This window comes from Centruroides vittatus, unplaced genomic scaffold (assembly GCF_030686945.1).
Source record: "Centruroides vittatus isolate TY-2023 unplaced genomic scaffold, ASM3068694v2 scaffold_1152, whole genome shotgun sequence".
Lineage (NCBI taxonomy): Eukaryota > Metazoa > Arthropoda > Arachnida > Scorpiones > Buthidae > Centruroides > Centruroides vittatus.
This window is the reverse complement of record NW_027122670.1, coordinates 3366428-3385510: the sequence shown is the minus strand read 5'-3', so window position 1 is coordinate 3385510 and position 19083 is coordinate 3366428. Positions and strand designations below refer to the sequence as shown.

General features: G+C 29.8%; 1 protein-coding gene across 11 annotated transcripts in view; it reads left to right on the top strand.

The window, feature by feature from the left end:
* The window catches only part of Dhc36C (Dynein heavy chain at 36C), a 155721-nt gene that overhangs the window by 68933 nt on the left and 67705 nt on the right, over window positions 1-19083 (top strand). For 10 of the 11 annotated variants that reach the window (XM_067284092.1, XM_067284094.1, XM_067284091.1 and 7 more), the window contains 7 exons: window positions 3793-3961; window positions 4076-4202; window positions 5930-6146; window positions 7414-7724; window positions 10581-10722; window positions 10794-11026; window positions 16102-16282. In XM_067284092.1, the coding sequence (XP_067140193.1) occupies window positions 3793-3961; window positions 4076-4202; window positions 5930-6146; window positions 7414-7724; window positions 10581-10722; window positions 10794-11026; window positions 16102-16282 (1380 nt within the window). The remainder of the gene's footprint in view (window positions 1-3792; window positions 3962-4075; window positions 4203-5929; window positions 6147-7413; window positions 7725-10580; window positions 10723-10793; window positions 11027-16101; window positions 16283-19083) is intronic. The other variant, XM_067284090.1, reaches the window with a different exon arrangement.

The window sequence follows — 19083 nt, the reverse complement described above, 5'->3', positions numbered from 1 at the left end:
GAGAAAACCCGGAAAACTCTACATGGCCAGTCCATTCGAGTGTGGCATGAACCCACGACCTAACTCCCAGTGTTTAGCAACAGATCCGCTCGGCCACTGGTGGGCACTGAATAATTATTCATAACTTAACTTTGTACCATTGCTTTCAATGGTATAAAATTTTCTAAAATTCTTGTTAAAATTACTTTTACTCTATGCTCATTTACTAGAATATAGCATGATGATTATGTAATTATAATAATATATTTATTGATTTCTTAATATGTATTATTTATTTTTTTTATTGATGAAAGATATAATATAAATATTTGAATAAAACTGAAAGTCACTTTCTGAGTAATAATCTGAAAAAATAATAATTTTATAATTCATAAAATATATTAAGAAATATAAACTCAGTTACTTCTAGTGATTTTTGTCCAGTAATGTCTTTTTGAAATTAGATTGTTATCAAAGGTATTTTGAATTTTATATTATGGATGCTAATACACATTTGAAATTTTTAATGATTATTAAGTATTCTATATATATAAATGTGAGAGGCTGATATTGAGTTAATTAAATGATTCAATTAATTAAAGTAATATCCTAATCCAATACCCCCCAGGAAAAAGGGACAAACAAAAGGTCACTGAGAAAGAGAAGACAAAACCCACACACATCCTATTTCCTGTGATTTCTTGATAGATAACACAGTTTGAATATCAACAATTATTACCAAGGTTGCAAGACAAATCCTGACCTTAGTCACCTCCAGCTATTAATTCAGTTTGTTTGACAGCTGTTATCAGTTTAATGAGGTAGAATGAATCACAATACCAGATAGAAAGAGGTAATAAATTTGACAAAATGTTCGATTTCTGACAATTAGCATAAACAAACTCTAGACACAGAACGGGTTACATCATAGTTAGTATTTGTCAGCTCCCCCCAAAACGGGTATAAAAGGGGGTTGGACACAGTTCTCCGAGCACAGACATCAACAGTGAACACAGGACCCGTCTCACCATCATTCACAATGGTCACCTCCAACCCAAAGCCACCATAATCTCCGCTAATTCATCTATGGTCCACCTCCAATACTCCACTAGATCAGCGAATGTCTTCTGGACAATGCATGAACCAGGATCCATGAACAGCGAGTAACCATCAAGAGGTATTAGCTTAGAAATGTTTTATGAATATGTTTTTGTAAGCTCTCTCTCTCTGCCCAAATAGTTTATAAGTTAGACTAATATTAACTCCAATATGGAAAGCTAATCCAGTCGGACCGCAGAACCCATGAAGAAGTGTTGATGAGACCGCATGAATCAATGTTGCACTAATAGAGGTATTAATCATTTAACCTACATTGTATCTTCCATTTTGTACTTTCCTTGTATAAGTCTATCTGTTTATTAAACTAGTATTATGGTCAATGCATATCATCCTTGAGTACGCCAACACCTTATCACGACCTCACCGACCCTCCCCACTATACAAAGTTACCCTCCTATGGACATCCCTGACACGGAAGCCGATAAGTGGAGTTGAGCTCGCAGCTTAATCCCCCTGGTTCTCACATATATATATAAATTCAGAATTATTTTTTATTAGAAATGACTGTGTTTAAGTCTTATTAATAAGTTATAGTTGAGTTGTATGTTCATATTGTGGCTTTATTAAACCTTATCTTCTTTTCTTTACTCTCCTTATACTATCTTCCTGTAGTAAAAACTTTACTTCCGTTTTCTGTTTACTTAACCACATGGTAGTTAGTCGACACATGTGGCCTGGACGGTAATAAAACAAAAAGGGTGTGACACCGATGGGTCGAGGGGTTACGTCAGAGGAGAAAGGGAGACGGGAAGGAGAAGAAGGAAGATTTTTCGGGGAGAGAGGAAAGCAGGACGAACAGTAACAAAGAAAAGTATTAATGAACGGATCCGAGGTTTTTTTTTTATGTATTACCGCCAGTCACCCCTTTGAACTAATTTTCTGTCTTATAATTTCTGTATAATTCTCTTCCACTTTATCTTACTCTAGGGCCCTGTACTTAGTTAAGCTAGATATAAGTTAGAATAGGTTCTTTGTCTTGTCAGCACGCGGGGACCAATTGATGACACTGTTACGCGTGGTCCCAAATGTATTTGTATTAGTAGTTAGTAAGTGTGTGTAATCGTTTCCTTGTAAATTATTTGTGTTCACTGAAATTAATAAACTTTTTTTTTTATTTTATCAAAGCCGAGCGACTGTAAGGGTCATGTTATTTATTACTCGGCTAACAATATTCATAGTAAATCATTTTGAAAAAATAGATATCATATGGTTTACAGTTTCTGTTTTTAGTTCTGATGCTACTTTTTAATGATTTAATTTAAATTCTGGTTAACATAATAGGTGTCAAGTGCTTCTGGAGATTTTATATATCAATCTTCTTGAAATGATATAATTTATTTACTATATTTTTTTTTATATATATAAAATATTTTAGTAAATTAAATTTTGAATGTTTTTCTTAAATATAAAAATTGTTTTGATAAAGATATCACATTCAAAAAGATATAAAAAAGTAATTTTATTAAAAATCATGCATATTTTCATTGGAAAATTTTATAAGTTATTTATTGTATCTTTTTGAAATTCCAAGCGAAACCACACTCTTCACAGGGAAGCCACACTCTCCAAACCATCCTATTTAGATCATCTCCAATGTTTATACATTCACATGTAAGCAAAAGCAGATATAATAACTTCGTAAAAGCTGATTGAAGTAATCAACTATACAAAAAAATTAAAAATAAAGTAAAAGAACCAGAAACAGGAATTTGGAACAAAAGTAATATTGTATGTAAGTTGGAGTGGTTCCCCACATTTATATAGGTGAAACTAAGAGGGAACTTCGAACAAGATGTATGGAGCACATCCAAGCAATAAAAAATAATGATGATAAATTTGCAGTTACTAAACATTGTAACCAAAATGGATGCAAAGTAATAAAAGAAAATACTAAAGTTCAAAAAGGCAAAAAAAATATGTTTAAATGAAAATTATTTGAACATTTAGAAATTATAAAAGTAAATAATAATAAAAGAATAAATGAAAATACATGTTTACAAATACATGAATCTTGGGAGGGCTTCCTAACCAATAGGGAGAGAAAAAATAAACAAACTAACATACATTTTTGAGCCAAAGGGAAGCACTCCCAAAGGCAAAGAAAATGCAGATGTGTAAGTGAGATGTAGCTTGTAAATTTCCAGTGGTTTAAAATCATGCTGCAATATGCTTTTATCGATTTCCAGAATTTTGTATCAAATAATACAGATTTTCTTTTCAAGTTTATGTGTCCAAGTTAAAATGTACTCATTTGGTGGATTTTTGTCACATATGTATATATATGTTTGAGCAGATTTTATTATAAAATTAATAATGTGTATGCATATGCTTAAAAATCCTATAAAAGGATCCAAACTGAAGACTGAAGAGATCAAAATGCATATGAAAAATAAATACATAGAAGAAAATTGTCTCTCTCAAGGTCATTCTGTTCCATGGCTAATGCAATATGATAAGCCCATCGTTAGGAAAAGTGCACTAGCACAAAACATAGGAAATAAACAGTTATTATGATTAGTATTATAGCTATTGCTCATTATATTCATTTGGAATTTTGTAATTTGCATATACTCAGCATCACTTGGCATTATTTAAAATTTATTAAAATCCAAAAATGAAATTTACTTTTTGAATTTTATATAATAAGAGTTATTTTTAATTAAAAAATATTTTATAATTATTATATTTTTTAAGGTTGTCTTTATAAATGATTTAAATATGCCTGTGCAAGAACAGTTTGGGGCACAGCCATGTATTGAAATTCTTCATCAGTGGATTGATCATGGAATATGGTATGATCTTAAAGAATTGTCAATTCTACATTTAGTTGACATACAAATAGTTGCTACAATGGGTCCTCCAGGTAAAATAATCATTATATCAATGTAATAATTGAAAATAATTGTAGAAAATTGGTATTGAATAGTGAATTAATATTTATAACATTTTATATTTTTTCATAAATATGAAATTTGAGGAGGAGGACGTAATGAAATAACACCACGATTCTTACGCCATTTTAATACAATTACAATAAATGAATTTAGTGATGAAGTGATGATGACAATATTTACTAGCATTTTTGATTGGCATTTGAAAATAAAGTAAGTATTTAATTTTTACTTTAATTCATTATGTTAATCTTTGAATATACATCTATCCTTCTGCATGAATAATTGTATAAAGCATATATATTACAGATGTAAAAATTGTTTTACATGTAATATATTTGAATGAAAGTTTTTTTGTATACTTACAGTTTTCTTATTTAAGAATACACAAAAAATATCATAAATTCTTATAAACTATTCATAAGTTTTGGTAGAGATAAAAACATGTTATATTTGTTATTCAAACAAAATATGTTTTATTTTCAACGCAACATGTGAATAATTAAACCAAAATGAAATGTTAGATTTTCTTGTAATTGAATTAAGGATTTTCTAATTTTCAAAATATAATTATATTAAAAAATTAATTAAAATGGGAATTACAATTTTTATTGTTATATATTATTTGATTAGAATATTTTGTGTAAAAGTAGATTGAATCTACTTAACACTGAGAGTTGTGGTGTTTCTACTGCATTCATCCAGTAGTCATCTGGATCTATCAGACCCATCTTTTAGTACAAAATTGTGTAAATATGATCATTGTCATTGCAAAAAAAAAATTTGTTTACTTTTTAACCTGACATGTCTCCTCAAAAAGCAAACAATAAGAAGAGATTTCTGATATTTGGCTTTTAATTGTTTTCACCTAAAGTTTTTCTAGAAAGATTTCTTTACTTTTCAACAATTATTTTTTAAAAGCGTATTCTTTAAGTTTTGTAATTAATATTTTAATCAGTTAAACCATCTTTAATCAAAAACACTTACTTTCTAATAAAAATTAATAATACTTCAAGCGTTTTGAAGAAACCAAAAACTTTTTTCCTTAGTATATTATTTATAACAATTACTGTATTAGGAAAAATATCTTTAGAGCAAAAAAGAAAACATTACTGAAGTAGACTGTATATACAAATCTCTGATAAAGTTTCTGTTATATGACTTGTTTTTGGTATCATGTAATATGTCTATTTACATTTAATTCAAGAAGTTTACAAATTTAAAAGAAAAGATCTGGAAGCTGAGCTCCATCATCAACCACACTGATACTACATTACCATATAATTCCATTCTAATTGTGGAGTCTTTAGAAACCGTAAAATAATACAAATCTGTGAAAATTGCGAAATGCTTTTTTTTATTCCTTTCTATATCATGTATCTTTCATACCTTTTTATTTTCCCATTTTTAATTATATGTAGTTGTTTGAATTACACAATTTTAATATTTTTTTTGTCACATTTAAGTACTATCAAACTTCAGAATTGGACAAGTCCACTAAAATAATGGTCAAAAGTAGCCAACTCCAAAATGTAAAGTTTGAAAGTTTGAAAATGGGCCAAGATCTTATTTCATTTGAAAAATGCCCAATTTCTACAAAAAAGTTACTTTAATCAAAAAAATAGCACTGGTTAGGCTGATTTATTCAAATGAAATTGAAAATTTTATTATTTATGTAACAATCTGAACATCTGAACACAAATTTATCTGAATTTTGAAAAATTTTTCAAGTTAAATTAAAATTTGGCTATATTGGAAAATTAATATAACTGGTCTTGGCTGATTTTAAACTATATGTCTCATATTTTGTAATGGAAAATAATATGTTTTAAAATAAAATTATTATTTTTTTAAAACAATTAATGTTTCAAATAATTAATTCAGTCTTCGTGCTAATTCATTCCATTATATATTTTCAATTTTGACTTTTTTATTTTTAGAAATTTTGATTCAAGTATCAAAGAATGTGTACTTCCAATCATTAAAGCAACTCTTCAGATTTATAAGGAATCAACAAAAAATCTTTTACCAATACCAACCAAATCTCATTATCTTTTTAACTTGAGAGATTTTTCACGTGTTATTCAAGGACTTCTATTATCATCGCCTGAAGCTATTAAGGATATTAAATCTATGAATATTCTATGGATACATGAAGTGCGTAGCAGTAGTTTAAATGAAAATATAGATCATTTTAATAATTTAAATTCATATTTTGAGAATTTATAAAAATCAGTTTTCAATAATTTAAAAATTGATTTTTGTACATAAGAGCTTGATGTAAGGAAATGTTTTATGATCCTGTATAAATTTTTGTAACAAATATGAAATATAATATTAGAATAATTGAGATAATTAATCATCATCAAAATGTTCTCAGATTATTTACAGATTATTTTTTACAGATATAACATTTAATTGTTGTTCTAACTTGTATATTATAAAGTCTAGTCAAGTTCTTTAAAATGACAGATAACCTTATCTTGTTGTAATTTGTGTATTTATTATTTAATAGTATCAAGTTTAACCTTAACCACTAACATATTAAATTAAAGAGAAAAAGAATAAATTGTTCAAAAAATTTAACAAGAGTTTATAATAGAATTAAATTTTAAATTTATGTTGTTTAAATAATATAGTAACAGTAGCAGTGGTGTATTTAGAAATATGGCACCTCTAGGCACACATTATGCAGGTACTGTACATCCTTAAAACTAATGTTGCCACTTTTATCCTGATAAATTTTATTTTATAATTTTACTTTTGCAATAACTGTATTTTTACAGATTCTTAAATATCAAAATCATGAAAAATACATTTATTGTCTAGAATACTAATACGATAGAAGTTAATTTTTGTTATATAAGATGAATTACAATGTAAGTGGTGAAGTTTAACAACTTTGCCACTTATATTGTAAAGGTGGTCTGGATCTAGTGGGCCTAATAGAAAATACGATAGCACATATCACAAGTAATAATCTTACACACTACCATTCCTACATATAGTATTTTGGGTGGCAGGTGATTTCTATGCATTGCTGTCATTTCATTCCAGAAGTGGTAACAGAATGAAAGGGCAAAAGGTACTCCTGTTGAAAACCTATCATTTGTACTACCACTCTGTTTATGCAAAATATATTTATATATTAATGTTACTCAAATGATATGTCTTATTTTATCTCTACTTAATTTGCTTTATGAAATATTTCTAAATAAAATTATGATTTCATTATTTCATTGTTATGAATTTTTGAACCCTCCAAACTCTTGCACTCCTAGGCCTGGGCCTAGTGGGCTTAATGGAAAATGCACCACTGAACAGTAGGCTATTTTAAATTTTTTAAAAACTTTCTATAATATATTTTGTTTACTAATTATTAAATTTTTCAATTTCATTAATTATTTAAATTATATTTTTGTAGATTTTTCGTGTCTTTTATGATCGTTTAGTTGACGATGATGATTGTTCTTGGTTTTTTGAAAGTGTTCATAGTTTGTGCAATACTGTTTTAAATGAAAATTTTCATGACTTATTAAGCTTTCTGGATAGCAATGAAGATGGAATTGTTACAGAAAATGATGTTTCCTCTTTAATATTTTGTGATTTTAGTGATCCAGAACAAAATTACTACTCACAAGTAAAAGATATTGTCAATTTACAAAATATTATTGAAGAATGTCTTACAGATTATAATAATATCTCTAAATATCCTATGAATATAGTGTTATTCAGGTAATATTATAATTCATGCTATTTAACTTTAAAACTTGTAAGCAGAAATTATGAAATTTTGATATTATTTATCTATATCAACAAATAATAGATGTGTTATAAACATGTTACCTATTGCTAATAAATAGACAACATGAAAATTTTGATTCTTATGAAATATCTTCTTGAAATCTACATGAAAATTGAAAAATTGTTAATTTGTTTAATACAAATATAAAGACAATAAATTTGTAAAAAGTTTATTTCAAGTGAAAGAATGATTTGGGAGTATGGTGGTCTGGTAGAATAAATATTGGAAAAATGGATGAACTCAGATGAGTTCTGAGGTATTCACAGGTATCTCTCAATGGGCAATCTCTATTGTATATGTTGATAACTTGTCTCTTCCCTTTTTCTCTAGTCACTGACTTCTTAGAAATAAAGATAAGAGACAGTGAGAACTGACCAGGATAATTCTCTGCTGTTCAAACCTCTCAAATTTTTTTTCTCAAAGATCCTTCTCATGGACACTTCTCACTAACTCAATTTACTTGTGTATACTCAATTCACTCACTATTTGATTAGATCTTCAAACTGTCAATCAAAAAAGTCAATGGAAATTATCCAAAACTGACTCCTTTTCCAGGGAAGTTTATCCTAACTGCGTCTTCTTTTTCTATCTCTCATTCAAGTCACATTTACTGTCTCAACTGCAGCTGATTACCACTATTAGACAAAATATCTGATAGTTTGAGTGACATGTATGATTTAACAATTTACATTCCCCTTGTAATGCAACATAACTTTTGTCTTTTGTTTAAACAAATAAAATCCCATTTGTTTCTCCAATGATTTATAGGTTCATGTGGGTCATTTAAAATCTTAGCTATCTGACATATTCATCAGATACAATATTTTAATATCATCCAAAATATTTTAACCTTATTATTAAAAAGGAAGCTTTCTTTTATCATAAGTTTATCAAATAAAAATTTATGCCATTGTTATTTAAAGAATTTTTCTATACAGTGTTTTCACTTTATTAATTTAATAAGTAGACACAGGATGAGCTTAATGGGTGAGGTGATGAGGTGACTGCCTCAAGCAACAAAGTAAGTGATCAAAAATGTTCAAAAGGAGAAAAATAAATAAAAATAATAAGCTGAATAAAGTTGAATTCCATAAATATACTTCAAAGTTGTATATAAAAAGTTCATTTAAGAATGCCACTATTGGCGGCTATCTTTCTGAAAGCAAAAATGGAAAAAGTTAGTTTCATCTGAGGTATCGGCTACCATCAAACCAACATTGAGTAGACATAACAAATTAATAATAATTGTAAGATAACAGTGCATTATAGAATCTTCATTATTTATTTATGTTTATGATTTAAGTATTTGACAAATGAGATTTTCTGACATAATAAATTATATATTTTCTATCAAGTCCTTAATACAAATTTTGGGTGCATTTCTGTTTTAAAAAAATTAAATTTTTTTAATCTGCTGCTGATTTTTTTAATAATATAATGTGCAATGAAAATTCTGATGTAATAAAGATTTTTAAATTTTCATTACATTTGATCAGTGGCATTTCGTGACATTTGATGATAGGGAAGCTGTGCCGGCCCTAGATAGACTCATTGGAAGCAAATGGCATATTTTGGTGTGTAGCATCCACGAGAGGTTGGTGCTCTGTAAATCACATGTGTGAGTGCGTGTAATTTGGCTGCTTTATATGATTCAAATATTTTCATAATGGAAACTGTCCTATATTTGACAATACAGCACTTTCGTTCAGAAAATACATAAATGAATTTATATTTGAATATATAATAGCAATCTTATTGTTTTTCTCATGTAGTATAGAAATAAGATACATAATGCAGTTATAATAAAATATTAATTTTAATTAATTCAAAGTATGTTAAAATATGAAAATAATCACACAATATGTATTTATATTTTAGAAAATACAAGAGAAGCAACTCTTTCACAGTTTCCATGGACGGCATGCCACTGTATCTGATCCTCGTGCATAATTTTTAAAAGGATGAAGTTTTAAAAAACTGTTATCTTTTCATAATGTAGCTTATTTTTTCAATATATGTATATAGAATAACAGGTTAATGTTACCCATGGTTCCAAAATGGTGGCTCCTCTCTGATTCCAGCAAATAGAAGAAAGGAAACAGTGGGGATGCACGTTCTAACCTAACCTAATCTATTCTAATAAATTACCATAATTATTTCCAACAAAATTATTAGAATAGGTTAGGTTAGCAATAATAAATATTAAAGGGTAAAATTATATTTGCTATACTGTACACTTTAATTAAGTTACTGTTTAATTTTATAAATCTCTGATACATAGGCAGCTGAAATAGTGCTATTTAAATTTACTCTTTGTTGGACTATTTCTGTTAAGCTCCAAACCACGTCCCTTGTAACAGGCGAAAGCCTTCTACGTTAATAAAGGTTGATATGAGATAAAAAAAAAAAAAAAAAGAATAGGTTAGGTTAGGTTAGAACGTGCGTCCCCACTGTTCCTTTCTTCTATTTGCTGGAATCAGAGACGAGCCACCATTTTGGAACCATAGGTAACATTAACCGAATAACACAATACAGTAGACTAAACAGATGCAAAATAAATATAAGTTATATAAAATATACTGTTTTATTAACGTTGTAGCATTTTTTTCTTTGAATTGTGTAATAGGAGAGGTTAAACTTTCAAAACCTTCCCCATCTGCCTAAATCTTACATTGCATATTCATTTTGAATAATTATTATTTTAATATTTTGGAAATATTTATTGCATTATTTCAATAAATTTTTATCAAATAAAATCTAATGAAAAATAAACTATTTAATTTCAGCTATTTTATTCAACATCTGTGTCATATTTCTCGAATAATGTTGTTACCACATGGTCATATTTTATTGACTGGTGTTAGAGGTTCTGGAAAACAATGTTTATGTAGACTTGCTGCTCATATTGCAAATTATGATCTATTTCAGGTATATACATTTTATGTGTTTATTATTTATTTTTTAATATTATTAAATATATATTAAAAATTTTTATATAGATTGAGATTTCAAGAAGTTATACAAATATAGATTGGCAAAATGACATTAAAAATCTATTAAATAAATCAAGTATTGAAGATAAACATAGAGTGTTTTTGTTTTCTGACAAACAAATTATATCAGAATTATTTCTTGAAGATATTAATAATTTATTAAATTCAGGTGAAGTACCTAATCTTTATAATAATGATGAAAAGGAGGAGATTACCCAAAGGATGCGTGGTATTGATAGGTATCATTTTCTTAAATATTTTAAATTTAGTTTACTTTTATTATTATTATTATTAATATATCCTTTAATTATAAGATAGTGAAGATCCTTCTTACTCGTCTCGTGATCTTTACAAATGTTCCGTCCCGAGTCGTTCTTTACGCCTCGAGATTGTCCGTTTGATGGTCCGTTGAAAGTCACACCTCCACACTCGATAATTAGTTATATACAGTTTATTTACAAATATTTACAAAGATATACACTATGTAATAGCATTACGTACACTACAGTATCGAAGCTGTGATGCAGCACGTCGACTTAGCTGGCCTGGGAACACGAGTTACTCTTCCGGAGATGGCTTAACCTCGTGGCCGTCCGTCTCTACAACAACCTTTCTCCAGAGGACTTTCCAAGAGGAGAACACTCTCTCTATCCGCCTCAAAGGTCTGCCTGTTGTTAGAGACCGCCACGTACCAGGTCCTTCGCCCTTTCTCCTCGCTTTTTTGCCACCCTTCCAATTTAAGGGATTCTGGCACTGCCTCCTGCGACCAATCACTTCCTTCCCCTTCTTAGAGCCTTCCAAGACGTCCGCCCTATCCCCCGCCGACGTAGCTCACATTTGCGTCCGTGCTTTATTTATTCTTGTTTTCTCAAGCTGGCCGGCACGTGGCCAACACATTGTCCCTTAAGTGGAGACGCTACACCTTTGATTCTTCCGGCCGTTTATGGCCCCGACCCCAGGTGGGAGCAATTACCTCAGTCGGGCGGTTTCTTTGACACAGGCCGCCAAAGGTGACCTTTACAAAGATCATCATTAGTTTTTAATCATTAGCTTAGCAATATAATAGTCTTAATAATTTGGCAGATCTGAATATTCTCTAGATACTGTACAATAGTATTGTGTATTTAGTTTAATTTTCATTTATGTTTAGGCTTATCATTTCAAATGGGATATCATTTTTTGCTTTGTCCCAGCCATTCTGTCATTTTAGTAAAATTTTCACTTTTGTCCCATGTTTTGAAAATCAAAAATCTTAACTCTCTAGTTTATATATTAAATACCTTTGTATATTATATTCCAAACTTGTGAATTGTTAGAAATTGTTTATTCTGTATTGATAAGGGTCATAAGTTTGAATGGGTACTACTGAGGAATAAATGGCATGAAATATATTTTATAGAATAGTTTCAATAAATTTAAGGAACATATTACACAAACAGAAACAAACAAAATTTAACAATTTGATGAGTTGGCCTTAGTAATAAAGACATTAACCAAACACCTGAAGAAATTGAAAGAAGAAAAAATCAGTGTAGCTGATGGATAGATCAAAATACAGTCACAAACTACTGATGTTTTGATCACTTATGAAGAGATGCACTGCGACAGCTTGGATTCAAAGTTTTGAATCAAATGTTCTCAATGTATGTAGAAGGAAAGGTTTCTCAAGTCCCTAATGAAAGACACTACTGTCATAGATGACCTTGTACAGTACATATTGATATGTGGGTCAATTATACCATCTACAATTAGTGATGAAAAGTATTCTCAGGTAATCTTAGATGATTTTTCACATTTCGTCATTGTTAAATTGTTAAAGAACAAGAGTGAAGCAGAAGGTAACTTCATAGATTATATTCGAGAAATGAAAGCTCGACATGGTCTTACTGTGAAAAGACTGTAATTAGATAATGGTGGCAAATTCAGTTAAAACATTTTTAAAGGATTTGAAAAACACAATGACGTACTATTGGAATACACTATGCGCTATAGTCCACAGATGAGAGGAAAGGCTGAACTCATGAATAAGACTTTATTAAACATAGTCTGCACAAAACTCATTGATTCAAGAATTTCAAAGGAGTTATTGGGAGAAGCATTAAAGAGCTCAGCCTACAAACTAAATATATCTCCAATAAGTGCTTTTCAGAGAGAGAAAATGCCATCAATTCTGTGGCATGGATGGAAGGATATCAGCAAGCTGAAAATATTTGGATGTTGAGCATGTAAAACATTCTGCTAAAACAAAATAAAATAAAACCAAAAACAAAACATGCAGTTATGGTGGGATATGTGGTGGTGGCTGTAGGTTGTGGATCTCAACATAAGAAAGGATAGTAAGATCATGAGACATAATTTGATGAAGGCTGTATGGAATATATAGTGAATGAAAGAGCCAGACCAAAACAAATAGAAGAGGGTGGTTCTCCAGCTGTAATTATATCCAGTATTGAAGAAGACAAGAAGATGGAAGAATACTAGGAAACAATAAAACAGTGAACTAAAAAATGAAAGAGAAGACAAAAGGGAAATGTCTAAAGTTAAAAGGAACATTAATAAACCTTCCCATTTAAATGATTTTGAATTGTATACTGCATATTGTTTATCATTGACAGAAGGACCTAAAACATACCAGAAAGTGTAAAAGTCACCAGAGTGGAAGAAAGCTATAGAGAAAGAAGGGAAAGGTTTAGATGGTCTAGTAGGTTTGAATAATGCTGATTGGGGGAGATACAAAAACTAGGAAAAATGTGAATGGAATGATTGGTTTTTGTGCTGGAAATCTAATTGCATGGTACTCCAGAAAATAGAACTGTGTAGCTCTTTCATCCATGGAGGCTGAATATATTTCAGCTAGCATTGCAGCTCAAGAATTAATGAATTTGAAAGGTATTTTATCCAAATTTCGTTAAGTGTAATATTGCAATCCTCAAAGTTGACAACATAAGTGCAATTTCTATGATGAAAACGTTTGAGAATTCAAAGGCTGGTAAGCATATTGATATAAGATATCACTACATCAAAGACCTGTGTAGAGACAAGGAAATTTCGATTAAACATTGAAATTTCTAAATGAAAATGAAAATATTGCTTACATTTTATGAAAGCTTTGGGAAAAGAGAAGTTTGTCAAATTCAGAAGTTCTATGTTTTGTGACTGACTGGATACAGTATAGAGTCAATTCCACTTAATTGGGGCAGCCATTTAATTGGGCCAAATCTCAAAGAACAGAAACCAAACTAATAAATTAATACATAATTTAAATGCTTAATTAGGACAGTAGCAGAAAAGGAATTTAGCAATTTTTGATATACTTTTGGAAGATCCCTAAAATATGTCAACACTACATACCAGTGGTGTAGCGTGGGTGTCAGCAGCCTGGAGCGGAGGAAAATTTCGCTGGCCCCTTATTTAGGTATTTTTACAAGATATTATTATTTATTGTGAAATTTTGCCGCCCCCTAAAAGTGCCGCTCAGGGCTGGCCGCCCCTGCCGCCCCCACTACACTACGCCACTGCTACATACACTAACGTCTTTTAGGCCTAACTGGCAGGAACAAAGCAATTTGTCTTTTGTTCCAGCGATTCAGTTTTTCCAGAGGGTTTAGCATAGTGGGATGTATCACACTGGGATCCCATCTGAGGTGGACCTAAATGCAAGCTACTTACCCTGTTCCAGTTTAGACCAAACGATCCCCTTAAAAGCGAAGGGACAAATACTCCCAGACAATTTTTTGAGGTCTCTTGACCAAGTTGGAAGACAGCTAGAGTTCCCTTGAAAGGTGTTGTGTGCATGATTATATTTAGACTTGGACAGTAGCCAATGATCCAATCATAGTACATCCAATCATTGGGACCAGCATCTGGAGCTGGCAGATTCTATGAACGCTCCTGCCAAAGTGGCCATCTCCAAGTAAAGGAACTGTGCTCAAAGAAAGGTCATAAGGTGACGTTTGGAAGAATCCGGACATGTTCTAATTAAAAAGGGAGAAAGGAAAGATCGTTTGATCAGGAACAGATCGAACAGTCAATCCTTGTATACGTCACTACTAATATTCAGCAACACTAGTATAATGCAAATCAGTTATCTATCGTCTTGAGTCTGGCAAATTTATAGTACAAATATTTTCTGTATTTTGGTTTAATAAAGCATTAAAGTAGATACCTAATTATTAGTTTTTTACCTACTTATTTATTTACCTATGTATTACATATTTTATTTTAAAATTTATTATTAGTTTATTTAATTGGGGCAGCCACGTAATTGGGTTAAAATGGATAGTCTCAACATGTCCCAATTAAGCAGAATTGACTGTATATATATAGAAAGCACTTACATATTAAATACTGCTAATGTTTGTAATATAGGACTTCATTTCAACATCTTGAGAGACATCAAAATGAGGGGGTGTGTCAAGGAACGTGAATTTCATACTATGTTCTTCTCTACTGCCAGGAGCATTAAATCTTCCAGCATGCTATTTGTCATACTCTGCCATGTTCTGTAGCACAGAAGCCTTGTGATGTTCTGCCGTTCTTTCTGTATTTGTTTCTTAAACACAATGTTTAGTTAAAGCAGTGATTCTCAAACTTTTTCGATCCACCCCCCCCTTTGTCTATAAAGTTATACCCAATGCCCCCTAACCCATTTTCTCTTAACGATTGGAAACATTCTTAGGAAAACTTTTCTATGAATCTCACACTTTGTGCCCTTACCGTACGTTGTTCTCAACATCTGGAAACCATTAAACGCAATGTTTTCTCTTATCCGTTTAACAGAGAAAAAGGAACGGCTGTCAGTAACCCCAACTTTTGCCTTTGGTCATCGTTTAATACCCTGCCTCCAGCGCCCCCCTAGATTTACTCACTGCCCACAAGGGGGCATTATTGCCCACTTTGAGAAACGCTGAGTTAAAGCAGTGTACCATTGTACATTCTTTCTTCACTTTTAACAAAAATGTGATCTCATTTTATTTATTCTTTTATGTATGGACATAAAATTTATATTTTGATAATATAATTTTTTTATCATCTAATAACTTAACAAAGTTGTTTTAAAATGGTAGTATAAATATTTATCATAGTAAAACAAACAAAACTATATAGTTAAAATTAAAAACAATGACTTTATACCAAGGAATCTAATTAATTAGTGCTGATCCATTACATACAATTATGACTTTACTACAATTTTTAAGTCAGGTGTATTCCTATTTCCTGAGAGTAATTATAAATAGTTTTATAATTTACTTATAATGATAACTGAAAATATAGTATATTTAACTTTTCAATTAATTTATAAGTTTATTAACAGATTACGAGATAAATCGCAGCAGACAGATGGCTCACCACTTGCACTTTTCAACCTTTTTATCCAGCTTGTAAAACAACAGTTACATATCTGTTTAACAATGAGTGCAACCAGTGATTTATTTAGAGATCGTATTCGTAAATTTCCATCACTCGTTAATTGTTGCACCATCGATTGGTTTAAGGTGAGGATAATACAAACATTTTCATTAGTAAAATATTAAATATAAAAATTACTTATAACCTTGAATGTTATCTTCATTTCCATAAATTCTTATTATTGATATACAAAAAAGACAATAGTAGCATTTATAATAAATTATAACTTAGCAGTTTTGTATATGTTCTCATCACCCATGTTTATTTACTTTACAGGAATCTTTTACAATTCCGACTCTCCTCGTTCTTTTTCTATTAACCTTTTCTACATATGATTCCTGCAGATACTCGGGTAGAATCGTCAAGCAATCTCGCAACAAAAGAACATTCACCGCGGTACAAAAATAAAGAACTACGACTAAATACTTAAAACTACTTATACAAATAAAAAAAAGAGAGTAGAAAAGATAGACAATAGGATAGTTGGATATATGATGATAGAAAAGAATGGGTACCCAATGTGTTGGCGATCTTGGGGTGATGGTGGCGCTTGCTAGATTATTAACTTTTCAGATTGTTGATTGTGGACGTCTATCCGATTCTCTCAATAAGCTTTTCGAGGTTTCTATATTGGGATATATTTCGGATATCTCTCGAAAGCCAGCTTAGGCTTGTCATCTCCTTTGTTCTCCAGTCGATGCCAGAACGACCTGGAGGCCTTCACAACACATCCTATCTGTAAGTGTAGGACAAGAGGTCACTTAGCCCTCAGCTATCACCTTTTCTTTGTCTTTTAATTAGGGAAGGTTTAGGGAAGAAAGAAGTTTCTAGGAAAAGATAGACAAAAGAACTAACGAAGAGGAAGAAAATGGAATAAATACTAAGAATAATATATACTACAATATACAAAATAAGGCGTATGGCCACACATACTTTAGCAATTAACATTTTTCTTCTTGTTATTACGGTATTATGAATGAAAAAACAATGAGTTTTTTATTAAACAGTTAAATATTATTAACTGTGTTATGTAAGTGCTCAGTATTATATAACTGCTTATTTTTGGTTATTTTAAGATAAATAGGTAAAATTTGATTTTAAGACTAAAATTTCCCTTCTTTATTTTAATGAAGAACTACTCTTTATTCTTCTTCATACAGAAGAATGAAAGGAGAGTAGATTTACTAGATATTATGTATCAATTTTAATCATGTCCACTAATTTGAATTACAAATTAAGTAAAATTTTTCTATTGTTTTGAATATTTAATATTTTTTAATGTAAAACGTTTTATAGTATTCTAAATATTGTAAAAAGAAACTTTTTTTCAAACAAAAAAAATGTAAATACAGTTGAACTTCGCTTAACGAGCATAATTCGTTTCAGAATCTTACTCATAATGCGAAATAATTTTTCCCATATAAATTAATGTAAAATACAAAAATGTGTTCCATGCCAAAAAATACTCAAATATTTTATGTATAATGTTTATTCAAAGAAAATTATACAATATACATTGTCAAGGAGTGTGAATCAACATCATCTTTTCTTCTAGCATGGAATGAACCAACTTGGAATGTGAATTTGATTTACAGAAAACAAAAAAATATCTCACATAAACAGCCAAATAATATGCTAAATTTTTGGGCTATGTAAAGGCTGTAATTAAATGTTAGAAATTGATTAACTTGACTAGAGGTAGGTAGTTATAACTGTAACACTTCTGAAGAAGTCCAAAATTAATTTAGTGTAAATTCTTCATACAGTCACAAACAATTTCAAATGTTTTTAAGCTAACTTTAAACATATTTCAGGATTTTATGTTACTATATAATGAAACAAAGAAAAATAAAAATTTAAGAGAAAAATACATTTTTTGCTTTATAATTTATTCTAATGGAAAAGAAACAGTATGTAGTACATCACTTTGAATAATGCAATTTTAATCTTGAGTTTTTGAAAATTCTTTCATTAAAAAACTTTGTTTATAATTTACTTTTTTTTCTGGAAGAACTTACCACTATATATTATACGCCGATGATTTTGTATTAATAGCACCAACAAAAATTGCCTTGCAACATAAATTAAATGCAGTAAATAATTATCTGAATTTGTTATATTTAACAATAAATCTCTCCAAATCCAAAATAGTTATATTCAGAAATAATATTAAACTTCTGAAACAAGAAAAATTACTATATTTAAATAATCAATCCCTTACTTTAGTAAATGAAATAAAATATCTTGGAGTATCATTCAATTGGAACTGCAATTTTCAACCGCATCTGAAGAATTTAACTACGAAAGTATATACTTTAATAAATAATATTATTTATCTATGCGCTACTTTAAAAATAACGAATATTAAACTACAGATGAAATTATTTAACCTTCTGATTATTTCTTCAATATATTATGCAAGCCCAATATGGGCATTAAATTTATTATATGATCTAGAAAAATTCCATATTATCTACTTATGAAAATTATACAAACTAGAAAGAACAGTACCAGGATATGCAATTCGAGCCAAGACCAATGGATTCCAATTATTCCCGTTTTACTTAAAGAGACTAATAAAATTCTATTATAGACTTAAAAATTCTAATGAAGACAACATATGATTTTTACACCAAATAATGCTAAATCAAGATAACTCGGATAAAAATAAAAATTTATGGCAATATCAATTCAATAAACTATTACAATCCTTTGGAGTATCAGATACATTATTTGACAATTCTGAATCGAACTGGCAATATGGATACTCACTTATGATCAAATAAGCATTTTCACAGTCAATAATAACATATCAAAACTCTATATTACTCAACCTATCATCCATGGTATATCAAGATCTTAAATATCCCGTCTACTTCAAATATCT